General features: G+C 43.4%; 1 protein-coding gene across 1 annotated transcript in view; it reads right to left on the reverse strand.

Annotated features, from left to right (window-relative positions):
- LOC145349481 (cilium assembly protein DZIP1-like) overlaps positions 1 to 26587 on the reverse strand; it is a 390694-nt gene that overhangs the window by 193324 nt on the left and 170783 nt on the right. The window contains exon 8 of the mRNA XM_080198019.1: positions 9094 to 9156. Within this exon, the coding sequence (XP_080054145.1) occupies positions 9094 to 9156 (63 nt within the window). The remainder of the gene's footprint in view (positions 1 to 9093; positions 9157 to 26587) is intronic.

Here is a 26587-nt window from a genome sequence, read left to right on the forward strand (position 1 = left end):
TTTAGAACTGAACAGTCTCATTAGTGACAGACAACATGGTTTTGTACAAGGGACATCATGCCTCACAAATTTGATTGAGTTTTTTGAGGAGGTGACAAAAATGATTGACAAGAGAAGGGCCATGGAGGTCGTCCCCATGGAAATTAGTAAAGCATTTGACAAGGTCCCTCATGACAGGTTGGTGCAAAAGATTAAATTTCACGGATCAAAGGTGAACTAGCTAGATGGGTACAGAACTGGCTTGGCCATAGAAGACAGAGAGTAGCAGTGGAGGAATGTTTTTCTGGTTGGAGGTCTGTGACTAGTGGTGTTCATGATGTGGAGAAGCCGGTGTTGGACTGGGGTAAACATAGAAGTCTCACAGCACCAGGCTAAAGTCCAACAGGTTTATTTAGTAGCAAAAGCCACTAGCTTTCAGGCCTCTGACCCTTCGTCAGGTGAATGGAGAGTTCTGATCACAAACAGGGGATGTAAAGACACACACATGGTTTAAAGAATACTGATTAGAATGCGAGTTTTTACAGCTAATCAAGCCTTAAAGATGCAGACAATGTGAGTGGACATAGCATTAAGCATAGGTTAAAGAGATGTGTATTATCTCCAAACAGGACAGTAAGTGAGATTTTGCAAGCCCAGGCAAGTCATAGGGGTTACAAATAGTGTGACATGAACCCAAGATCCCGGTTGAGGCTGTCCTCACAGCGGAACTTGGCTGTCAGTTTCTGCTCAGCAACTCTGCGCTGTCGTGTGTCATGAAGGCCCTCTTGGAGAATGCTTACCCGAAGATCAGACACCAAATGCCTGTGACCACTGAAGTGTTCCCCAATAGGAAGAGAACAGTCTTGCTGGTGATTGTGAAGCTGTGTTCATTCATCAGTTGTTGTAGCGTCTGCATGATCTCCCTAATGTACTATGCCTCAGGACATTCTTTCCTGCAGCGTATCAGGTAGATAACGTTGGCCGAGTTGCAAGCTGTGTACTGGGTGGATGGTATTCTCACGTGAGATGATGGCATCTATGTCAATGATCCAGCATGTCTTGCAGAGGTTGCTGTGGCAGGGTTTGTGTGGTGTTGTGGTCACTGTTCTCCTGAAGGCTGGATACTTTGCTGCAGACAATGATCTGTTTGATGTTGTGCGGTTGTTTGAAGGCAAAAAGTGGGGGTGTGGGGATGGCTTTGACGAGATGTTCATCTTCATCGATGTCATGTTGAAGACTCGCATTCTAATCAGTATTCTGTAAACTGAGTGTGTGTCTTTACATTCCCCGTTTGCGATCAGAACTCTCCACTCACCTGACGAAGGATCAGAAGCCCAAAAGCTAGTGGCTTTTGCTACCATATGAACCTGTTGGATTTTAACCTGGTGTTGTAAGACTTCTTACTAGTGGTGTTCTGCAGGGCTCAGTACTGGAACCCTGCTGTTTGTGATATATATAAATGATGTGGAAGAAGATGTAGTTGGTCTGATTCATCAATTTGCGAATGACACAAAGGTTGCTGGAGTGGCAGGTAGTGAGAACATATTCAGTAATTACTGCAAGATATAGATAGGCTGGAAAATTGGACGGAGAAATGGCAGATGGAATTTAATCCAGGTAAATGCGAAGTGATGCATTTTGGTAGATCTAATGCAGGGGGGGAACTATACAATAAATGGCAGAACCATCAGGAGTATAGACACACAGAGGGATCCGGCTGTGCAAGTCCACAGATCCTTAAAGGTGACAGCACAGGTAGAAAAGGTGATGAAGAAGGCATACGGCATGCTTGCCTTTATTTGATGGGACACAGGGTATAAAAGTTGGCATATGATGTTGCAGTTATATAAAACATTGGTTAGGCCACATTTGGAATACTATGTCCAGTTCTGGTTGCCACACTACCAGAAGGACATGGAGGCTTTGGAGAGTGTGCAGAAAAGGTTTACCAGGATGTTGCATGGTATGGAGGGTATTAGCTATGAGGTGAGATTGAGTAAACTAGGGTTGTTCTCCCTGAAAAGACGGAGGTTGAGGGGCGACCTAATAGAACTTGATAAAATTATGAACGGCATAGATAGGGTGAACAGTTGGAAGCTTTTTCCCAGGTCAGAAATGACAAACACAAAAGGACAAGGTTCAATACAGATATGTGGGGCACGTTTTTTTTACACAGAGGGTGGTGACGGCCTGGAATGCACTACCAAGCAAGGTGGTTGAGGCAGACACGCTAGGATCATTTAAGACTTATCTAGATAGCTACATGAATAGACTGGGAACAGAGGGATACAAACGGATGGTCTAGTTAGGAGCACATGATCAGTGCAGACTTGGAGGGCTGAAGGGCCTGTTCCTGTGTTGTATTACTCTTTGTTCTTTGTTTAATAATCTCCTTTCTATAATAGGTTGACCAGAATTGCATGCAGTATTCCAAGGGTGGGCTTACCAATGCCTTGAACAACTTCAACAAGACATTACAACTCCTGTATTCAATGTTCTGACCAATGAAACCAAGCATGCCGAATGCCTTCTTCACCACTCTGTCCACCTGTGACTCCACTTTCAAGGAGCTATGAACATGTACGCCTAGATCTCCTTGTTCTGTAACTCTCCCCAATGCCCTACCATTAACTGATTAAATCCTGCTCTGGTTCAATCTACCAAAACGCATCACCTCACATTTGTCTAAATTAAACTCCGTCTGCCATTCATCAGCCCACTAGCCCAATTGATTAAGATCCCGTTGCAATTGGAGATAACTTTCTTCGCTGTTCACTATGCTACCAACCTTAGTGTCATCTGCAAACTTACTAACCATGCCTCCTACATTCTCATCCAAGTCATTAATATAAATGACAAAAAGCAGTGGACCCAGCACTGATCCCTGAGGCACACCAATGGTCACAGGCCTCCAGTTGGAAAAACAACTCTCTACAATCACCTTCAGGCTTCTGTCAAGAAGCCAAACTTGTATCCAATTAGATACCTCATTCTGAATCCCATGAGATTTAACCTGTTGCAACAACCTACCATGTGATACCTTGTCAAAGTTCTTGCTAAAGTCTATGTAGATAATACCACCTTCATCTACCTTCTTGGTTACTCTTTCAAAAAATTCAATCAAATTTGTGGGACATGATTTTCCGCTCATAAAGCCATCCTGACTGTCCCTAATCATTCCTTGCATCTCTAAATGCCTATTGATCTTGTCTGTCAAAATACCTTTACCCACCACAGATAAGAGGCTCACTGACATGTAGTTCCCAGGCTTTTTCCTGCAGCTCTTTTTAAACAAAGGCACAACATTTGCCACTCTCCAATTTTTAGGCACCTCACCTGTTACTATCGATGATTCAAATATCTCGGCAAGGGAACCTGCAATTTCCTCCCTAGCCTCCCACAATGTCCTGGGATACACCTCACCAGGTCCCGGGGATTTATCTATTTTGGTGCACTTGATCTTTAAGACTTCCAGCACCTCCTTCTCTGTAATGTGCACACTCCTCAAGACATCACTATTTATTTCCCCAAGTTCCCTAACATCCATGCTTTTCTCAATTGTAAATACTGATGAGAAATATTAATTTAGGCTCTCACCCATCTTTTGTGGATCCGCACATAGATGACCTTGTTGGTCCTTAAGAGGCCCTATTCTCTCCCTTGTTACTCTTTTACCCTTTATAAAGCTCTTTGGATTCTCCTTTGCCTTATCTGCCAAAACAATCTCATGTCCCCTTTTTGGCCTCCTGATTTCTCTCTTTATTCCTACACGCCCTACATTCTTCAAGGGATTTGCTTGATCCCAGTTGCCTATGCATGTCGTGTGCCTCTTTCTTCTTCTTGACCAGGGCCTCAATATCCCGAGTCATCCAGGGTTCCCTACTTCTGCCAGCCTTGCCCTTCATTCTAATGTGCTTACCCTGAACCCTGGTTAACACACTTTTGAAAGTGTGCCACTGACCAGACGTCCCGTCCCTTTGCCTTCCCACATACTCCCCCAATTAACTTTTGAAATTTCCTGCCTAATACCATCAAAATTGGCCTTGCCCCAATTTAGAATTATAACTTTTGGGTCGGACTTATCATTCTCCATGGCCATCTTAAAACCAATAGAATTATGGTCACTGGTCCCAAAGTGATCCTTCACTAACACTTCTGTCACCTGCCCTTCCTTATTTTCCAAGAGGAGATCAAGTTTTGCCCTCTCTCTAATTGGGCCATCCACATGAGAAGTGAGGAATGAGATGTATTGAGGAGGAATGAGAAATTTCTCCTGAATACACTCAACAAATTTCTCTCCATCCAACCCTCTACTACTATGGCTGTCCCAGTCAATGTTGGGGAAGTTAAAATCTCTGACAATTACCACCCTATTTTTCTTGGAGCTATCTGTAATCTCCTTACATATTTGCTCCTCAATTTCCCACCACCTATTTGGGGGTCTATAATGCAGCCCTCTCAAAGTGATTTCCCCCTTTTTATTCCTCAGTTCTACCCATATAGACTCAGTGGCCGAACCCTCGGATATATCCCCTCACAGTACGGCCATAGTGCTTTCCCTAATCAAAAGTGCAACTCCCCCTCCTCTCTTACCTCCTGTTCTATCTTTCCTATAGCATCTGCACCGTGGAACATTGAGCTGCCTGTGCTGTCCCTCCCGTAGCCATGTTTCAGTAATTGCTATAATATCCCAGTCCCACGTACCCATCCATGCCCTGAGTTCATCTGCCTTGCCCGTCAGGACTCTTGCATTGAAATAAAAGTAGTTTAATCTGGACTTCCCTTGCTCTCTATCTTGATTTTGCCTGGTTTCTCTGGTACTAGGATTGCTGACACTCCCTTTACTACTTAATATACTCCCTTTAACTTCTCTGCTGTCCTCAAACTTTCTCTTCTCTCTCTCTACTGCTTTGAATCCCATCCGCCCCACCTTCCAAACTAGTTTAAACCCTCCAGAGTGGCTCTAGCAAATCTCCCCACCAGGATGTTAGCCCCCCTCCAGTTCAGATGTAATCCATCCCTCTTGAACAGGTCAGCCCTTCCCCAGGAAAGATCCCAATGATCCAAAAATCTAAATCCCTGCCCCCTGCACCAGCTCTCAAGCCAGGCATTCATCTGCCTAATCTTCCTATTCATATTCTCACAAGCACGTGGCAGCAGTAGTAGTCCTGAAATTACTATCTTCAAGGTCCTGCACTTTAGCCTTCTGCCAACTTTCTATATTCACATTTCAGGACCTTATCCTTTTTCCTACCTATGTCGTTGGTAACAATATGTACAATGACCTCTGGATGCTCACCCTCCCCCTTAAGAATGTCCTGCAATTGCTCAGAGATGGGCCAGATGGCAACAATTCCTTGTGAGAAATTTCAAAGGCTAGTTTCAGTTGAGTGTCATGCATCCCTCGGGGTGCTGATTGGCTGCTATTCAATAAGCTGCTGTGTCCGAGGGGAGTGCAATACTCAGGGTTCCCAATCAGTAAGATGCTGTGTCTGAGGGATGGGGTTGGGGGTGCAATACACAGGGCTCCCATTCAAGAGAGGAATGCTCGCAAGCAGGGGGTGCACAGCATGAGTTCTCTGCGGGGCTGCAGTGAGAGTAATATGTTCAAGGGATGGAGGGATGGGATATCCACATTATCCAGATCAGTGGGGGCATGGGGTGAGCGGGCAGCCATGTCTGTTTGGGGGTTGTGGTGGGGGGGGCAGTGATATGGTCAACGATGTCTGTATAGAAATTGTGGGGGGCCAGCGATGAGGCCAGTGATGTTTGTGCGGGTTGAAGGACAGTGATCTCGATGCTGGGAGGTCTTTTCAACAATCTCCTAGAAATATGCACATGTGTGGGTTCCCAATCATCCCGCAGGTTTCAGCCTCTTTGGCGTGAATAGGCCCTACCCCCAAGCTTTCAATGATCTTCACGGTTGTGACCTCTGTATTGCACAAAGTGAAAAAGATTCGAATGTGAAGTTGCACTGAAAAAACAATCCTGAATTACACCATTTTTTCTACCAATTCAGCACTTAGAATTTTTTGGGAGAATCACCCTCATAGACTGCAAGATGCTGGATCTGTGAGCTGATGATAGCAAATTGAGGGCAATGGAACATCTGGGACTAAAGTCTATCTTCCTAATAAATTGCTTTAAGAATTCATCAAAAAAACATGTAGAAGTGAAAGAGGGTCAAATCAGGTATAGAATAAGAAATAACAATCTGTAGCTTCCAATTGGAAAAATAATCATGCTTTTCAGTACCATACTTAAAATCACTGCAAGAAGTTCATTTCTAATTATATTGCAAATACAGAAATTTCTTGCAAATGTCGTGAAGTAGAGTAATCATACATTGTGAGGTAGGAAGTTTTAATTTGGTGTCCGTAAAAATGATAAAATTGTAAAATGCCAGGGGGTAAAGCATTGCATAATCCCTTTAAAAGATGGAGTTTTTTCTGTGCTTAGAGATTTAAAAAAATGCAATTCATGGAGAGCCCAAACTGAAACATTTGTATCGAGGCCAAATAGCGGTTTTACTAAGACAACAGGCTTTTGAATTTTTTTTGTTAAACCAATCAATTTGAATCAGGCATTTAGATACCAAGAATCTTTTAAATTTATATCTCATGGTTTTGACAACCTTGGACCAATCCTATTGTGGGAAATATTGACATGTCATCACGGGTATAAAAGAAGTGGACAGTGGGCAAAAAGAGAGAGCAATTGCCACCTGCCAGAGATAACGACTCACAGCTCTTCAGAAAGTGTATCATTGGCTCTCATAGCTTCATCTTTCATATATGTCTTAAAGAAAACACAATCCAAAAGTACTGTTGTGAAGTTAGTGTTTATAAAGTTATAAAACGCTTTAGAAATGTTGTAAAATTGTTTGCTTAAAAAGTGGTTTAGTTTTTTTGTGCTGAGGAGCTGCAAGAGCTGAAATAATGTACCAGGCAAAATCAACAGGGTTGCTTTAATAACAGACTTTAGGCATTTGAATCAGAACATGTTTTTGAATTTTAACCAATCAATTTGAAATAGGTATTTGTATAGCAGCGGCCTATCAAATTTGAATTTGGTGTTTTGATAACCTGTAAACCAATCTCATTGTAGGGATTTTGGTATGTCATAAAACCACTCCTAGCTCCAGAAAACTGCCAGAAAGGCAGTCATTGCGAGAAAGGCAGCCTGCCACAGCTCACAGCTAGAGAGAGAGACAGACAGACAGACAGACAGACAATTCTCTTGTCAGTGTAACAGCCATATTTTATGTCTTAAGAGAAAGTCTCATTTCATCTCAAAACAGAAGCAAAGAAGAAAGAAGATTCGAGGAAGACTACAAACTCGATTGACATTTGAAAATATATAAAAATTCTATTCTTTTCTTTGTTAATAAGTGGGAATTGTAATTAGCTAAATAGCATTCCATAAGAATAGTGTTTTATTTGGTTTGTTAATAGTTTAGTTAACCTATCCACATATAAAATAACATGTTACTTGTTTCTTTTTAAGAAAGAGTCTCAGGTAGTTATTTTCATTTAACCACTCAAAATTGTTGAAGCAGATTGTACTTTTTCTCACATACTCTTTTAATAGATTATGAAAGGGAGGTACTTCTCTTTGAATGGTTGAGTGTTAGTTCCCTGCGAGGAGATCACTCTCCCTTTCGTAACAGTACCAAAGAAAGAAGTTCCAGACTGAAGAATCAACAGAGAAGGCCCAGAATATTTCAGAAAATACAAAACTTGGTTGTACTTTAGAGAGTGACTAAATTCTACTTTTGTTAATGAGTGAGAATTTTATTTATTGGAACAGCGTATCATTAGAATCTTGTTTTATTTGGGAATGGAGTCATAGAGTCATAGAGGGTTACAACATGGAAACAGGCCCTTCAGCCTAACTTGTCCATATCACCCCTTTTTATTAACCACTAAGGTAATTCCATTTGCCCACATTTGTCCCATTTCCCTCTACACCCATCTTACCCATATAACTATCTAAATGTTTCTAAAAGACAAAATTGTACCCGCCTCGACTGCTACCTCTGGCAGCTTGTTCCAGACACAACATTGTGTTAAAAAGCTGCCCCTCTGCACTGTTTTGTATTTATCCCCTTACCTTAAACCCATACCCTCTAGTTTTAGATTCCCCTATCTTTGTGAAAAGATGTTGACTATCTTGCTGATCTTTGTCCCTCATTAATTTATAGACCTCTATAAGATCACCCCAAAGTCTCCTATGCTCCAGCAAAAAAAGTGCCAGTCTATTCAGCCTCTCCTTATAATTCAAATCTTCAAGTCCTAGCAACATCCTCGTAAATCTTTTCTGCGCTCTTTCTAGTTTAATAATATCCTTTCTAGAATAGGGTGACCAGAACTGTACACAGTATTCCAAGTGCAGTCTTACCAATATCTCGTACAACTTCACAAGACGTCCTAACACTTGTATTCAATGTTCTGACCAATGAAACCACCCATGCCTAATGCCTTCTTCACCACTCTGTCCACCTATGACTCCACTTTCAAGAAGCTATGAATCTGTACCCCTTGATCTTTTTGTTCTATAACCCTCCCCAACCACCCCCCCCCCACCATTAACAGTTAATAGTTAAAAGGGATTTATTTGGTTTGTTAATAGTTTAGTTAATTGTTTACCATTAGTTAAATAAATGAATTGTTATGTGTTGATTTCAGAGTGAGTGTCAGGGATTTATTTTTGTATTTAACTACGAGGTTTGTTGAAGAGTAGGTCATACCAACGCACACATTGATTACAGATTACAAGGCCAGGCACTCCTATTTGGGTGTTTCGGGGTTAGTTCTCAGAAGGGAATCAACCTCTTCTTTATAACAGAACTAATAGTGAGGTTGAGGACGAGCTATTCTGTTTCATGAGACTAATAGTGGAACAGCACAAATTGTACAGCAACATACGATGATTTGAAACTCACAGGGGTCTCCTCCTTGTCACAAGTTACTGGACAATTTACATATTAACAATGGTGTGCACCAGCAAACCAGTTGTCAGCCCCTTAATATTTGTAAATTTTTAAATATAAAGATTTTCTTTATATGTCTGTATTCAGATGAGTATTCTTTTAAAAATTCCAATAAAAATTACCTTATGTTTCTCATGGTTGTGTCTTTCAGAAAGGGTGTTTATTTCTGAAGTCCACTTCTGTTCCTATAAATGAAAGTACAAATAGATCATAGAACATATAACATAGAACATCACAGCGCAGTACAGGCCCTTCGGCCCTCGATGGTGCGCTGACCAGTAGAAGCAATCTAATGACCCTCTAACCTAAACTATTCCAATATTATCCATATGTCTATCCAATGACGATTTGAATGCCCTTAAAGTTGGCGAGTCCACCACTGTTGCAGGCATTCCACGCCCTTACTATCCTCTGAGTAAAGAACCTACTTCTGACATCCATCCTATAATTATCACCCCTCAATTTAAAGCTATGGCCCCTCGTGTTAGTCATCACCATCCGAGGAAAAAGGCTCTCACTGTCTACCCTATCTAATCCTCTGATCATCTTGTATGCCTCAATTAAGTCACCTCTTAACCTTCTTCTCTCTAACAAAAAAACCTCAAGTCCCTCAGCCTTTCCTCATAAGACCTTCCCATCACACCAGGCAACATCCTGGTAAATCTCCTCTGCACCCTTTCCAATGCTTCCATATCTTTGCACCTTGTGGTGAAGGATCCTCTTGGAAAGAGTGATCATTGTATGGTGGAGTTTCTGATGCAGATGGAGGAGGAGAAAGTGGGTTCCCGGACATGTGTCCTTTGTTTGAACAGAGGGGAGTACGATAGGATGAGAGAGGAATTGGCGAATGTTGATTGGGGGAGCGCATTGGAAGGTAGGTCTGCTGAGGAACAGTGGAGGATCTTTAAGGAGATCTTTCTTGGTGCTCAGCAGAAATTTATTCCAATGGTTAAAAAGGATCGTAGGAGGAGAGATAATCAGCCGTGGATAACGAAGGAGGTAAAGGAAAGTGTTAAATTAAAAGCGGATGCGTTTAGAGTAGCTAAGAGCAGTGGGCGAGAAGAGGATTGGGAGAGGTTTAAATATCAACAAAGAGTGACAAAGAAGTTGATAAAGAAGGGTAGGATAAACTATGAATCTGGGCTAGCACTTAATATAAAAAAGGATAGTAAGAGTTTTTATAAATATATTAAAAGGAAGAGGCTGACTAGGGTGAACGTTGGACCCTTAGAGGATGAGAGAGGGGACTTAGTGGTAGGGGATGGGGAAATGGCTGAGGTCTTGAATAACTTTTTTGTTTCGGTCTTCACGGAGAAGTACGTGAATAATTTGCCGGGTGTTAGCGATGGAAAGATGGTAGGGGTGGAGGGCCTGAATGACATTATTGTTACTAGAGAGGCGGTGCTCGAAAGACTGGAGGGACTGATTGTGGACAAGTCCCCAGGACCAGATGGAATGCATCCAAGGGTTCTGAAAGAAATGGCGGAGGTGATAGTGGATGCCTTGGTGTTTATTTTCCAAACCTCGCTGGATTCCGGGGAAGTGCCGGAAGATTGGAAAACGGCTAATGTTACGCCGTTGTTTAAGAAGGGTGGCAGGCAAAAGGCAGGGAATTATAGGCCGGTTAGTTTAACGTCTGTTGTAGGTAAAATGTTAGAATCCATGATCAAGGAGAAAATAGCGAGGCATCTTAAGGAGAATTGTTTGATAGAGCAGACGCAGCATGGTTTCGTTAAGGGGAAGTCGTGTCTGACGAATTTATTGGAGTTCTATGAGGATGTGTCTAGGGCGGTGGATAGAGGAGAGCCGGTGGATATGGTGTTTCTTGATTTTCAGAAGGCGTTTGATAAGGTGCCGCACAAGAGGTTATTACAGAAGGTCAGGGGGCATGGAGTTGGGGGTAGGGTGTTAGCGTGGATAGGGGATTGGCTGTCAAATAGGAGGCAAAGAGTGGGGGTCAATGGCTGCTATTCGGATTGGCGGTTGGTAACTAGTGGAGTGCCCCAGGGGTCGGAGCTGGGGCCTCAGCTATTTACCATTTATATAGATGATCTGGAGGAGGGAACCGAGTGTATGGTGTCGAAATTTGCTGATGACACCAAGATTGGTGGAACGGCAAATTGTGCGGAGGGTATGGAAAGTCTGCAGAAGGATCTAGATAGGCTGGGCGAATGGGCCAGGAACTGGCGAATGGAATTTAATGTTGGGAAGTGTGAAGTTGTCCACTTTGGTAGGAATAATGGTAGGAAGGACTATTACTTACATGGCGAAAAACTGCAGCATGTGACGGTGCAGAGGGACCTCGGGGTCCTTGTGCATGAGTCGCAAAAACCCAGCTTGCAGGTGCAGCAGGTGGTCAGGAAGGCGAAAGGGATGCTGGCCTTCATAGCGAGGGGGATTGAATATAAAAGTAGGGAGGTCTTGCTGCAACTGTACAGGGCACCGGTGAGGCCACAGCTGGAGTACTGTGTGCAGTTTTGGTTGCCGCACTTACGCAAGGATATTTTGGCCTTGGAGGGAGTGCAGAGGAGGTTTACTGGGCTGATACCGGAGTTGAGGGGGTTGAACTATGAGGAGAGGCTGAATAAACTAGGCTTGTACTCGTTAGAGTTTAGAAGAATGAGGGGAGATCTCATTGAGACATATAAGATGATGAATGGGATGGATAGGATAGAGGTGGAGAGGCTCTTCCCGCTCAGAAAGGACAGTAGGACTAGAGGGCACAGCCTCAAGATAAAGGGGGGGCGGTTTAGAACGGAGTTGAGGAAGAACTTCTTCACTCAAAGGGTGGTGAATCTCTGGAATTCTCTGCCCGTTGAAGTGGCGGAGGCTGCCTCGCTAAATATATTTAAGATGTGGGTTGATAGGTTTTTGATAGGCAAGTGGATTAAGGGTTATGGGGAGAGGGCGGGAATGTGGAACTGAGCCACAACAGATCAGCCATGATCTTATTTAATGGCGGGGTAGGCTCGAAGGGCTAAATGGCCTACTCCTGCTCCTATTTGTTATGTTCTTATGTTCCTATAATGCGGCGACCAGAACTATATGCAATACTCCAAGTGCGGCCACACTAGAGTTTTGTACAGCTGCAATGTGATCTCATGGCTCTGAAATTCAATCCCTCTACCAATAAAAGCTAACACACTGTACGCCTTCTTAACAACCCTATCAACCTGGGTGCTAATTTTCAGGTATCTATGCACATGGACACCGAGATCTCTCTGCTCATCCGCACTACCAAGGGTCTTTCCATTAGCCCAATACTCTGTAATCCTGTTACTCCTTCCAAAGTGAATCACCTCACACTTTTCCGCATTAAACTCCATTTGCCACCGCTTAGCCCAGCTCTGCAGCTTATCTATGTCCCTCTGCAAACTGTAACATCCAACTGCACTGTCCACAATCCTCCGACTTTAGTGTCATCCACAAATTTACTAACCCATCCTTCTACACCCTCATCTAGGTCATTTATAAAAATGACAAACAGCAGTGGCCCCAAAACAGATCCCTGCGGTACACCATTAGTAACTGAACTCCAGGGTGAACATTTCCCATCAACTACCACCGTCTGTCTTCTTTCAGCGGGCCAATTTCTGATCCAAACCACTAAATCACCCTCAATCCCATGCATCCATATTTTCTGCAGTAGCTTACCATGGGGAATCTCATCAAACGCTTTACTGAAATCCATATACACCACATCAACTGGTTTATCCTCATCCACCTCTTTGGTTACCTTCTCAAAGAACTCAATAAGGTTTGTGAGGCACGACCTATCCTTCACAAAACTATGTTGACTATCCCTAATCAAATTATTTCTCTCTAGATGATTATAAATCCTATCTCTTATAATCCTTTCCAAAACTTTGCCCACCACAGAAATAAGGCTCACCTGTCTATAATTTCCAGGATGGTCTCTACTCCCCTTCTTGAACAAGGGGACTACATTTGCTATCCTCCAGTCTTCTGGTACTATACCTGGAGACAATGATGACATAAAGATCAAAGCCAAAGGCTCTGCAATCTCCTCCCTAGCCTCTCAGAGAATCCTAGGATAAATCCCATCCGGCCCAGGGGACTTATCCATTTTCACGCTTTCTAGAATTGCTAACACCTCCTCCTTATGAACCTCAATATCATCTAGTCCAAAAGCCTGTATCGCATTATTCTCCTTGACTACATTGACTTTTTCCTGTGTGAATACTGACGAGAAATATTCATTTAGTGTCTCTCCTATCTCTTCAGACTCCACACACGACTTCCCACTACTGTGCTTGACTGGCCCTAATCTTGCCCTAATCATTCTTTTATTCCTGACATACCTGTAGAAAGCTTTAGGGTTTTCCTTGATCCTACCTGCCAAAGACTTCTCATGTCCTCTTCTGGCTCTTCTTAGCTCTCTTTTTAGGTCCTTCCTGGCTAACTTGTAACTCTGCAGTGCCCTAACTGAGCCTTCACGTCTCATCTTTACATATTTACATATTCAATTCTATATTTATTTAGTGTGGATATATTCTGGCAGTAACGACATTATCACTCAAAAAATATGTAATATTTTTACATATTTTTATGATCCGGATGTTCGACATAGTCAGAAGTATTTTCACCTCTGGATTAGAGGGTATAATTTAACCTGACATTCTTGTGCAGTCCTTGGAGGATATTGCATTATCATCCCAGATGCTAACCCTGTAACCCTGTTGAGGAAAGGATTGCGGAGACGATCCTGGTTAGGAGTGAAAGTAATAGGGTAATTGTTATGGGGGACTTTAACTTTACTAATATTGATTGGAATTGCTATAGCTCTAGCTCGTTAGAGGGGTCAATTTTTGTACAAAGCGTGCAGGAGGGTTTTTTGAGTCAGTATGTAGATAAGCCAACTAGAGGTGAGGCTATATTGGATTTGGTGCTGGGAAATGAGCCAGACCAGGTGCTAGACTTGGAAGTTGGTGTGCATTTTGGTGATAGAGACCACAATTCGGTTACGTTCACCTTAGTGATGGAAAGGGATAGGCATGAACCTCGGGCCAGTAGTCTTAGCTGGGGGAAGGGTAATTATGAGGCCATTAGGAGAGAATTAGGAAGCATAGGTTGGACTAGGAGATTACAGGGACTGGGAACGTCCGAAATGTGGAGTTTTTTCAAGGAGCAGTTACTGCGAGTCTGTGATAGGTATGTCCCTGTCAGGCAAGGAGGAATTGGTAGGGCTAGGGAACCGTGGTGCACTAAAGAAGTTGATTCGTTGGTTAAAAAGAAAAAGGAGGCTTATGTTCGGATGAGACTTGAGGGCTCGGGTAGTGCACCAGAAAACTTTAGATTGGCTAGGAGGGAGTTGAAGAGTGAGTTAAGAAGGGCTAAAAGAGGACATGAGAAGACTTTGGCTGATAGGATTAAGGAGAATCCTAAGGCGTTCTAAAGGTATGTCAAGAACAGAAGGTTGGTTAGGGCAAGATTAGGGCCAGTTATAGACAGCAGAGGGAAGTTATGTGTGGAACCGGAAGAGATTGGAGAGGCATTGAACCAATATTTCTCTTCGGTGTTCACGCAGGGGGACAAGAATTTAGCTGAGGAGGACACTGGGTTGCAGGGGAGTAGAAAAGACAGTATTACAGTTGATAAGGAGGATGTGCTGGATATTCTTGAGGGATTGAAAATAGATAAGTCCCCTGGTCCGGATGGGATTTACCCTAGGATTCTCTGGGAGGCAAGAGAAGTGATTGCAGAGCCTCTGGCTCTGATCTTCAGGTCGTCGTTGGCCTCTGGTATAGTACCGGAAGATTGGAGGTTAGCGAATGTTGTCCCATTGTTTAAGAAGGGGAACAGAGACTTCCCTGGGAATTATAGACCGGTGAGTCTCACTTCTGTTGTGGGCAAGGTTTTAGAAAAAATTATTAGGGATAGGATTTATAGTTATTTGGAGAGTAATGAATTGATTGGAGATAGTCAGCATGGTTTTGTAGCGGGTAGGTCGTGCCTTACTAACCTTATTGAGTTTTTTGAGAAAATGACCAAAGAGGTGGATGGGGGTAAGGCAGTTGACGTGGTATATATGGATTTTAGTAAGGCGTTTGATAAGGTTCACCATGGTAGGCTTCTGCAGAAAATGCAGATGTATGGGATTGAGGGTAATCTAGGAAATTGGATCAGGAATTGGCTAGCAGATAGGAGACAGAGGGTGGTGGTTGATGGTAAATATTCGTCATGGAGTTCGGTTACGAGTGGTGTGCATCAGGGATCTGTTTTGGGGCCACTGCTGTTTGTAATTTTTATTAATGATCTGGATGAGGCTATAGTTGGGTGGATTAGTAAATTTGCTGATGACACCAAAGTCGGAGGTATGGTAGATTGTGAGGAAGGGTGTCATAGTTTGCAGGAAGACTTGGACAGGTTGCAGAGCTGGGCCGAGAGGTGGCGGGTGGAGTTTAATGCGGAGAAGTGTGAGGTAGTTCACTTTGGTAGGAATAACAGATCTGTTGAGTATAGGGCTAACGGGAGGACTTTGAATAGTGTGGATGAACAGAGGGATCTAGGTGTATGCGTACATAGATCCCTGAAAGTTGGGAATCAAGTAGATAGGGTTGTTAAGAAGGCATACTGTGTCTTGGCGTTTATTGGTAGGGGGATTGAATTTAGGAGTCGCAGCATCATGTTGCAACTGTACACAACTCTGGTGCGGCCGCACTTGGAGTACTGTGTGCAGTTCTGGTCCCCACATTACAGGAAGGATGTGGAGGCTTTGGAGAGGGTGCAGAGGAGGTTTACCAGGATGTTGCCTGGTATGGAGGGGAGGTCCTATGAGGAGAGACTGAGGGATTTGGGGTTGTTTTCGCTGGAAAGAAGGCGGCTAAGAGGGGATCTTATTGAAACATATAAGATGATTAGAGGTTTAGATAGGGTGGACAGTGATAGCCTTTTTCCTCGGATGGAGAAAGCTAGCACGAGGGGGCATGGCTTTAAATTAAGGGGGGGTAGTTAGAGGACGGATGTCAGGGGTAGGTTCTTTACCCAGAGGGTGGTGAGGGATTGGAATGCCCTGCCTGCTGCGGTTGTAAATGCGCCTAGTTTGGGGGCATTTAAGAGATCCGTGGATAGGTTTATGGACGAAAAGGGATTGGTTTAGGTTAGTGGGTCATTGTTTTTTAACTGGTCGGCGCAACATCGTGGGCCGAAGGGCCTGTTCTGCGCTGTAATGTTCTATGTTCTAATATATACCTTTTTTAATTATGCAATTCAAAATGTTTCATGTACGTTCCAACAAACCACCGTCAATTAGCAACATAAAAATGCAAGATTGCTGCTTGCATGATGATATGGATGTCGAATAGTTTCTGGAGTTGTTTGTTTAATAGCAATCATCTTGAGGATGAGAAGCACTTGAGGTCCAGTGTATTAAGGATAGCATAAATGTAGCAAACAGATTATGTTGGAAATTTCCACTATGAATATTTGCAAAAGTAAAGTTGATATTATTCAATACTGACTTAAAAAACACCTAAAATCATCAACGAATAGGAAGTTGGACACAGAGTACTCATGTAGGCAAGAATTTTAATACAAATGAATAGAATATTTTTGTAGTTAAAAACCTGAGTATTGCTGAAAAAAGAGACATGCTGTCCAAACTTTCCATCTTGCATTAATCAGGACAGATTGCAAGATAACAGTGAAGGGAGTAATAATTTATACTGCGTGAGAAGAGAGTCCTGAATAGTTGACAACTGAATTCTGATTGGCAGAGGTGTTGTCATGGAGAATGCAGCAGAGGGCAATTAACTGCCAATTTTTTGTTCACATTCCAACCAGGCAAGTCGGTTTTGATTGGACAAGAAATTGCTGGGGAATGAACCAAGAAACAGTTATCTGTCAAGTTTTTGTTTAAATGTATGGACAAAGCCTTCACTCTGATAGGTCAAGATCCTGTGTGTGAATATATCCAGGGACAGCAGCACCGGCTCCATGTCCCACATGGACTAGTCCGTCAATTTTGGGTCTGGTGTCTCCACTGTCCTAAGGATGGTCAAATCTCACATTGAATTTCAGCATTCAAAAGAATTAGAATCAAGTTTTAGAAACTTTGTGTAAATAATTTAGAAGCAATGTGTAAATGAGCCATACTATGAGCCCGTGCAGTCTATGTTCAAATGCAAAAAAGATCTAAGAAATATATAAGCTTGGGCTGATAGGTGGCAAGTAACATATGTGCCACAAAAATGTCAGGCAATGACCATCACCAATAAGAGACACTGTAGCCACTGCCCTTGACATTCAATAGTGTTACCCTCACATAATCTCCCACTGTCAACATCTTTGGGATTACCTTTGACCAGAAACTCAACTGGGCTCACCACATAAACACAGTGGCTACAAGAGCAGGTCAGAGGCTAGGAATACTGTAACAAGTAACTCGCCTTCTGACTCCCCAAAGCCCATCCACCATCTCCAAGCAGAAGTCAGGAGGGTAATGGAATATTTCCCACTTGCCTGGATGGGTGCACCTCCAACAACACTCAAGATGCTTGACACCATTCAGGATGTGATTGACACCACATCTACAAATATCCACCACCGACACTCAGTAGCAGTAATGTGTACTATCTTCAAGATGCATTGCAGCAATTCACCAAAGATCCTTAGACAACACCTTCCAAACCCATCTAGAAAGATAAGGGCAACAGATACATAAGGACACCATCACCCGCAAGTTCCCTTCCAAGCCACTCATCATCCTGACTTGGGAATATATCACCATTCTTTCACAGTCACTGGGTCAAAATCCTGGAATTAGCTTCCTAATGGCATTGTGGGTCAACCCACAGAATATGGATGGCAGCGATTCAAGAAGGGAGCTCACCACCACCTTTTCAAGGACAACCAGGGATGGGCTGCCAGCCAGCAATGCCCAAATCCCAGAAATGAATTAAAAAAATGACAATCTTGAATTGGTTTTAGCATAATTCTTAGCAAAATCAGGATTGATTAGCAAGTTTTGTCTAATCACAGAATCACATCTCACGTTGGTCATTGCTTTCAGTTTTGCATAGATGGGCTGGCTAGATATAGTCAGTAGTTTGTTTGCTGTGAATAACCCAAGGTACATATTGTTTGAAATGATTTGCTGGTCAGTGGCATCACACCGCACAGAAATTCACATAGCACTTGCAGAAGGTTCCCAGACAGTCAGAAATGCCTCATTCTGAAAGCTCAACTACAAAATAGCAACCCAATTCATGGCACCTTCTTCCTGCTCATGGCACAGGTCAGTTCTTTTGCTTTTCAGGTCCCTGAAATGATCCAAGGGCCAGACAAACCCATAGCATAGATGAACACAGCACCTCCAGTGTAGATGACACCAAAATCTGAACAACTTCCAGAAGAACCATTGCCTCCACCAGGGCCAGTCAGTTCAGATGACAGCCTATCCACACCGCTCACAATAAGCAGCCAGTACAATAAAACCACAGAATCCACTGAAACCAGGTAGCAGCCTGACACAAACACTGCCTCCTATCAGCCTCAGAAGACTTCCAGATACTAGAAAAGACAGAAAAAGAATGGATGCGTCTGACAGCTGGACTGATACCATTCCAGTCCACCCACTGTACCAAACCACTGCTGCAGCATTGTGATTTGGTGCAACTCTTGCAAATGACAGGAGCACAGGAAGACATGCCTGCACCTGGTTCTAACCAACAATCCACCCCCAAGTTCAACAGCCCCTAAATCATACCAGTCATGGCAGAAGATCCCAGACCCATGTCATGCTCCTCTTGTGCAATGTGGGAATTCAGGAGCCCTTCTACAACTCCTGTTAGACTAGTTGACAGCTCTGGAACTGCACATGGATTCACTTTGGAGCACCCACGATACTGAGGAAGTTATGGATAGTAGATTCAGTGAATTGGTCACACCGCAGATAAAAATTACTGAGGGAGATAGGGAATGGGTGACCAGCAGACAGAAGAAAAGTAAGAGGCAGTGCAGGTGTCCCCTGCAGTCATTTCCATCCAAAACAGATATACCATTTTGGATATTGTTAGGACAGATGGTTCACCAGGGGAAGGTGCAGCAGCCAGGTTCATGGCATTGTGGCTGGCTCTGTTCCCCAGGAGGGCAGGAAAAAGAGTGGCAGAGCTATTGTAATGAAGGATTAATTGTAAGGGGAACAGACAGGTATTTCTACAGATGCAAATGAGACTCCAGGATGGCATGTTGCCTCCCTAGTGCAAGAGCAAAGGATATCTCAGAGTGCCTGTAGAGCATTCTGGAAGGAGATGGTGAACAGCCAACTGTTATGGTGCATATAGGCACCAACAATATGGGTAAAAAACAGGATGAGATACTACAATCTGAATTTAGGGGGTTAGGAGTTGAACTAAAAAATAGACCTCAAAAGTAATAATCTCAGGATTGCTACCAGTGCCACATGCTGGTCAGAGTAGAATCGTCACGATAGCTAAGACGTGGCTTGAAAGATGGTGCAAGAGAGATGGATTCAAATTCCTGGGACATTGGAACTGGTTCTGGGGGAGAAAGGACCAGTACAAATTGGACGGTCTGCACCTGTGCAGGACTGAAACCAAAATCCTAGGCCGAGTGTTTGCTACTGCTGTTGGAAAGGGTTTAAATTAATGTGGCACGGGTTGGGAACCAATGCAGGAAGTCAAGGGGAAATAAAGTGGGGACAGAAATAAAAACCAGTAAGGGGAAAAGTGGAAGGCAAAGAAACCAAAGACAAAAGTCAAAAAGGGCCATAGGACAGAGTACAGACACTGTAGAGAACTCAGTGAATGGGTCCAGTAAGGCTTAGAAAAATAAAACACAGGGAGTGTACAAAACATGACAGGAAAGATGGTCTGAGGTGTGTTTGCTTTAACACAAAGAGTATGACAGGTAAGTGGATGAATTTAAAGTTTGGATTTCGACATGGACCTATATTGTGGCAATTACGGAGACTTAGATGAAAGAAGGGCACGACTTTCAATTTGGTACTCTATATTCACTGTTTATTATGTGATCTGCTTATACTGGGGCAACTAAGTGCAGACTGAGTGATTGCTTTATGGAACAGCTCTGTTCAGTCCACCAAAATGAGTCTCAGATTCCTGTCTTTTGTCAGTTCAATTCTCCATCTTGCTCCCCCTCTGAGCTTTCTGTTCTGGGGGACACTTTAGCAGTCACAGGCATTCGGCTTCTGATCTTCGGGTCAGCGCTCTCCAAGGCAACCTTCACAACGCAGGACACTGCAGAGTCGCTGAGCAGAAACTGATAGCCAAATTCTGCACACATGAGGATGGCCTCAACCATGACCTTGGAATCATGTCACACTATCTGTAACCCCCACGACTTGCCTGGGTTTGCAAAAGCTCACTAACTGTCCTGGCTTAAGACAATACACATCTCTTTAACCTGTGCTTAACCCTCTCTCCACTCACATTGTCTGTACCTTCAAGACTTGATTACCTGTAAAGACTCGCATTCCAATCATTATTTTGTGAATTGAGTTTGTATCTTTATGTGAAACCCTGTTTGTGAACAGAACTCCCATTCATCTGATGAACGGGCTGCACTCAGAAAGCTTGTGGTTTGTGCTACCAAATAAACCTGATGGACTTTAACCTGGTGTTGTGAGACTTCTTACTGCGCTTACCCCAGTCCAACACCAGCATCTCCACATCTTTCTGTCCTTGGCATTCTACTGTATTCTTATAAAGATTACCACAAGCGTGAGGAATCTTATTACATTTTTCAATTCAGCACTCCATAGTTCTCTGGACTCAACATTATTTTCAACATATTTGTGTCTCCATTTAATTAATTTTTGATTGGGATTTGTTGTGTTTCTTGATTCCTTCATGTTGCATTTGGATGGTTGCTTCATAGCCAATCACACTTCATTTGGACACATCTTTTGCAGCCAGTTCCATCCCTTTGGTTTTTGGACCATGAAACCTTTTATGGTTTAATCTCTCCTCCTCTCCATCCAATCACAAATCATTCATTTTATTCCTCAACAATCTGAAGAGATGCTTCAACATGATTTGGGCAAGTTGAGTGAGAAGGCAAATACACAACATAAGAACATAAGAAATAAGAGCAGGAGTCGGCCATCTAGCCCTTCGAGCCTGCCCCGCCATTCAATAAGATCATGGCTGATCTGAAAGTGGTTCAGTTCCACTTATCCGCCTGCTGCCCATAACCCTTAATTCCCTTATTGATCAGAAATCTATCTACCTGTGACTTAAACATATTCAACGAGGTAACATCCACTGCTTCAATGGGCAGAGAATTCCAGAGATTCACTACCCTCTGAGAGAAGAAGTTCCTCCTCAACTCTGTTCTAAACTGACTCCCCCTTATTTTGAGGCTGTGTTCTTGTTTTCTTTCTAAGTAGAAAGAATCTCTCTGCCTCTCCCCTGTCTAGCCCCTTCATTATCTTATATGTCTCTATAAGATCGCCCCTCAGCCTTCTAAACTCCAGCGAGTACATACCCAATCTACTCAATCTCTCCTCATAAGCTAAACCCCTCATCTCCGGTATCAACCTGGTGAACCATCACTGCACTCCCTCCAAGGCCAATATATCCTTTCACAAACAAGGGGACCAAAATTGCACACAGTGCTCCAGTTGCGGCCTCACCAATACCCTGTACAATTACAGCAAGACCTCCCTGCTTTTCAATTCCATTCCCCTCGCAATAAAGGCCAACATTCCATTTGCCTTCTTGATCACCTGCCATACCTGCAAACTGAGTTTTTGCAATTCATGCAAGGATCTAGAAGGATCTAGATAGGCTGGGCGAATGGGCCAGGAAATGGCAAATGGAATTCAATGTTGGCAAGTGTGAGGTGGTCCACTTTGGTAGGAAGAATGGTAGGAAGGACTATTACTTACGTGGCGAAAAACTGCAGCAGGCGACGGTGCAGAGGGACCTCGGGGTCCTTGTGCATGAGTCGCAAAAACCCAGCTTGCAGGTGCAGCAGGTGGTCAGGAAGGCTAATGGGATGCTGGCCTTCATAGCGAAGGGGATTGAATATAAAAGTAGGGAGGTCTTGCTGCAGCTGTATAGGGCATTGGTGAGGCCGCAGCTGGAGTACTGTGTGCAGTTTTGGGCGCCGCACCTACGCAAAGATATTTTGGCCTTGGAGGGAGTGCAGAGGAGGTTTACTAGGCTGATACCGGAGTTGAGGGGGTTGAGCTATGAGGAGAGGCTGAATGAACTAGGCTTGTACTCGTTGGAGTTTAGAAGAATGAGGGGAGATCTCATTGAGACGTATAAGATGATGAATGGGATGGATAGGATAGAGGTGGAGAGACTCTTCCCGCTCAAAAAAGACAGCAGGACTAGGGGGCACAGCCTCAAGATAAAGGGGGGGCGTTTTAGAACGGAGTTGAGGAGGAACTTCTTCACTCAAAGGGTGGTGAATCTCTGGAATTCTCTGCCCGTTGAAGTGGTGGAGGCTGCCTCGCTAAATATTTTCAAGAAGCGGGTTGATGGGTTTTTGATAAGAGAGGGGATTAAGGGTTATGGGGAGAGGGCCGGAAAGTGGAACTGAGCCACAACAGATCAGCCATGATCTTATTGAATGGTGGGGCAGGCTCGAAGGGCCAGATGGCCTACTCCTGCTCCTATTTCTTATGCACAAGGCCCCCCAGGTCCCTCTACACAGTAGCATGTTGTAATTTTTCACCATTTAAATAATAGTCCATTTTACGATCATTCCTTCCAAAGTGGATAATCTCATACTTGCCAGCATTATACTCCATCTGCCAGATCCTTGCCCACTCACTCAGCCTATCCAAATCTCTCTGCAGATTTTCCGTGTCCTCCATGCAATTTGCTTTCCCACTCATCTTTGTGTCATCAGCAAACTTTGTTACCCTACACTCGGTCCCCTCCTCCAGATTGTCTGTGTACATGGTAAACAGTTGAGGCCCCAGCACCAATCCCTGTGGCACACCACTAGTCACCAACTGCCAACTGGAAAAGCACCCATTTATTCCAACTCTCTGCTTCCTGTTAGATAGCCAATCCTCAATCCACGCTAACACTTTACCCCCAACTCTGTGTACCTTAATCTTCTGCAGCAACCTTTTGTGAGGCACCTTATCAAACACTTTCTGGAAATCTAAAAACATCACATCCACCGGTTCCCCTCCGTCAACGGCACTCATCACATCTTCATAAAAATCCAGTAAATTTGTCAAATACGACTTTCCCTTCATGAATCCATGCTGCGTCTGCTTGACCGAACCATTCTTTTCCAGGTGTCCTGCTATTTCTTCTTTAATGATGGATTCCAGCATTTTCCCAACTACGGACGTTAAGCTAGCCAGCCTGTCGTTACCTGCCTTTTGTCTACTTCCTTTTTCAAACAGCAGCGTCACATTAGCTGTTTTCCAATCAGCTGGCACTTCCCCAGAGTCCAGTGACTTTTGATAAATTGCTACTAACGCATCTGCTATTACTTCTGCCATTTCTTTCAGTACCCTGGGATGCATTCCATCTGGACCCGGGGACCTTTTTACCTTTAGTCCCATTAGTGTACCAAGCACTACCTCTTTAGTAATAGTAATCATTTTAAGGACCTCACCCCCTACAGTCCCACGGCCGTTAATGTTCGTTAAGCTATTTGTGTCCTCTACCGTGAAGACCGACACAAAAAACTTATTTATGGCCTCGGCCAGGTGCAGTATCATGCACCTGAGGTTATCCACTTTGGTAGCAAAAACAGGAAGACAGATATTATCTGAATGGCTATAATTTTTGAGAGAGGAATGTGCAATGTGATCTGGGTGTCCTCATACACCAGTCGATGACGGTAAGCATGCAGATGTAACAGAGGATAAATAAGGTAAATGATGTTGGCTTTCATAGTGAGAGGATTCAAAAGTACAAGAGCAGCGATGTCTTGTTACAATTATACAAGACCTTGGTGAGGCTATAGTTTTGGTATTCTTATCTGAGGAAGATTATCCTTGCTCTGGAGAGAGTGCAGAGAAGGTCTACCAGGCTAATTCCTGGGATGACTGGACTGATGTATGTGGAGAGATTGAGTTAGTTAGGATGGTTAGGATCATATTCTCAATAGTTCAGAAGAATGAAGGGAACTTCAATATACCTATAAAATTCTAACAGGATCAGAAAGGTGTAGAAAGGATGTTCCCAATAGTGTGGGGGGGGGAGGGGGGGGTAGGGGGGGTAGGGGGGGCAATGCTCAAAGAAATGCATTACGCGCATCTGCCCACCACAGTTTAAATTGGCAAGCAAAGGTGTGTTGCGTTCCGCTAATCCTTTTAACTCTCCTTCTGCTGCCTAGAAAGTCTTCAAGGCATTGAAAGTGATCTCTACACTTTTCACCCATAATGCGTTAGGGAGGGAATTGAAATTATTGTAATCATTGCCACGATGTTGCTATCCATAACTTAATATTGGCAAGGTTAAAATTATTTTAATACTTTTTAATAGTATTCAAAGATGTGCAGGTTAAGTTGATTGGCCATGCTGAATTGACCCTGGTGTCAGGAGGATTAGCAGTGTACATATGTGGGGTTACGGGAATAGGGCCTGCGTGGGATTATGGTTGGTGCAGGCTCGATGGGCTGAATGGCCTCCTTTTGCACTGTAGGGGTTCTATTCTATAATTCTATTCTATTTTGTCAGCAGCTATCATTGATAACATGGAAATTGAAATACTTACAACTTTCCTTTCTCTCCCATCCCCCCAAAAAAAAGAATCACAAGAGAATCAAATCAATTGTTTTACAATCTACATCATTCATATGTTCAGTACCACTTCTAGCGATGCAGACTACTTGCAACCCCCGGGTAGTGCATGCAGTAGGCCACAGCACTCTCAAAATTTTCAGAGAGTCATAAAGGTTTACAGCATGGAAACAGGCCCTTTGGCCCAACTTGTCCATGCCACCCTTTTTTTTTAACCCCAAAGCTAATCCCAATTGCCCACATTTGCCCCACATCCCTCTATATCCATCTTACCACGTAACTATCTAAATGCTTTTTAAAAGACAAAATTGTACCCACTTCTGCTACTACCTCTGGCAGCTTGTTCCAGACACTCCCCACCCTCTTTGTGATAAGATTGCCCATCTGGACACTTTGATGTCCCTTCCCTCTCACCTTAAACCTATGCCCCCTAGAATTAGACTCCCCTAACTTCAGGAAAAGGTATTGATGATCCTTTCATTAAAGAAAGCCAGGTGCACCATAAATGTAGTAGCCGAGTAGCTGGAAGTAGAAAAATATGTTCAATATAAATGTAAATTACATTAATTGCAATTGGGAAGCTATAACTTTTAATGTGATATGCACACTCTAAACACAGAATCACACAGTGCAGAAAAGGCCTTATGGTCCATCAAGTCTGCATCAACACATGAAAAACATCTGACCTCATAACTCCATTTACAAGCAATTGGCCCATAGCCTTGAATGTTATGACATACCAAGTGTACAAACAAGTTGTTTTTAAAGGGTGTGAGGCAACTTGCCCCTATCACTCTCCCAGGCAGCACATTCCAGACCATCACCACCCTTTGGGTATAAAAGATTTTCCTCATGTCCCCCCAAACCTCCTGGCCCTCAGTTCTCATTACTGACCCTTCAACCAAGGGGAACACCTGCTCTTATCCACCCTGTACCTATTCACCTATGCTCCTCGTAATCTTGTACGCATTGATCATGTCATCATTCAGTCTTCCCATCTCCAAAGGAAACTATCCAAACGCATCCAACCTCTCCTCATAATATAAATGTTCCATCCCAAGCAACATTCTGGTGAATTTCCACTGCACCCCATCCAGTACAATCACATGCTTCTGATAATGTGGAGACCAGAATTGCAAACAGTACTCTAGCTGTGGCCTCACCAAAGTTCTATACAACTCCAACATGATCTCCCTGCTTTATAATCTATGCCTTAATTGATGTCAAGTGTCCCAAATGCCTGTTTCACCACCCCACTAACATGCCCTTCCACCTTCAGAAATCTGTGGGCAAACATAAAAGTTTATTTATTAGTCACAAGTAGGCTTGCAATAAAGTTACTGTGAAAAACTCTTAGTTGTCCGGGTCCTGTTTGTGTACACTGAGGGAGAATTTAGCATGGCCAGTGATCTAACCAGCACATCTTTGGACTGTGTGAGGAAACCCGGAGCACCCAGACGAAACCCACATGCGGGAAAAATGTGCAAACTCCACACAGACAGTGACTTAAGCCAGGAATCGAACCCAGAGCTGTGAGGCAGCAGTGCTAACCACTGTGCCACTGTGCCGTCACGCCAAGGTCCCTTTGATCCTCAGAACTTCCTAGTGTCATGCTGTTAATTGAATAATTTCTTGTCAAATTACTCCTTCCAAAATGTATCACCTTACACTTTTAGGGTTAAATTTCATAGAAGCAGAAAACCATAGAACATTACAGCACTGAAACAGGCCTTTTGGCCCTTCTTGATGTGCTGAACCATTTTTCTGCCTAGTCCCACTGACCTGCATGTGGACCATATCTTTCCACACCCCTCTCAGCCATTTAGCTGTCCAAGTTATTCTCAAATATTAAAAGTGAGCCTGCATTTAGCACTTCATCTGGCAGCTCATT

Source organism: Carcharhinus amblyrhynchos, chromosome 10, assembly GCF_965287045.1.
Source record: "Carcharhinus amblyrhynchos chromosome 10, sCarAmb.v2.hapA, whole genome shotgun sequence".
Lineage (NCBI taxonomy): Eukaryota > Metazoa > Chordata > Chondrichthyes > Carcharhiniformes > Carcharhinidae > Carcharhinus > Carcharhinus amblyrhynchos.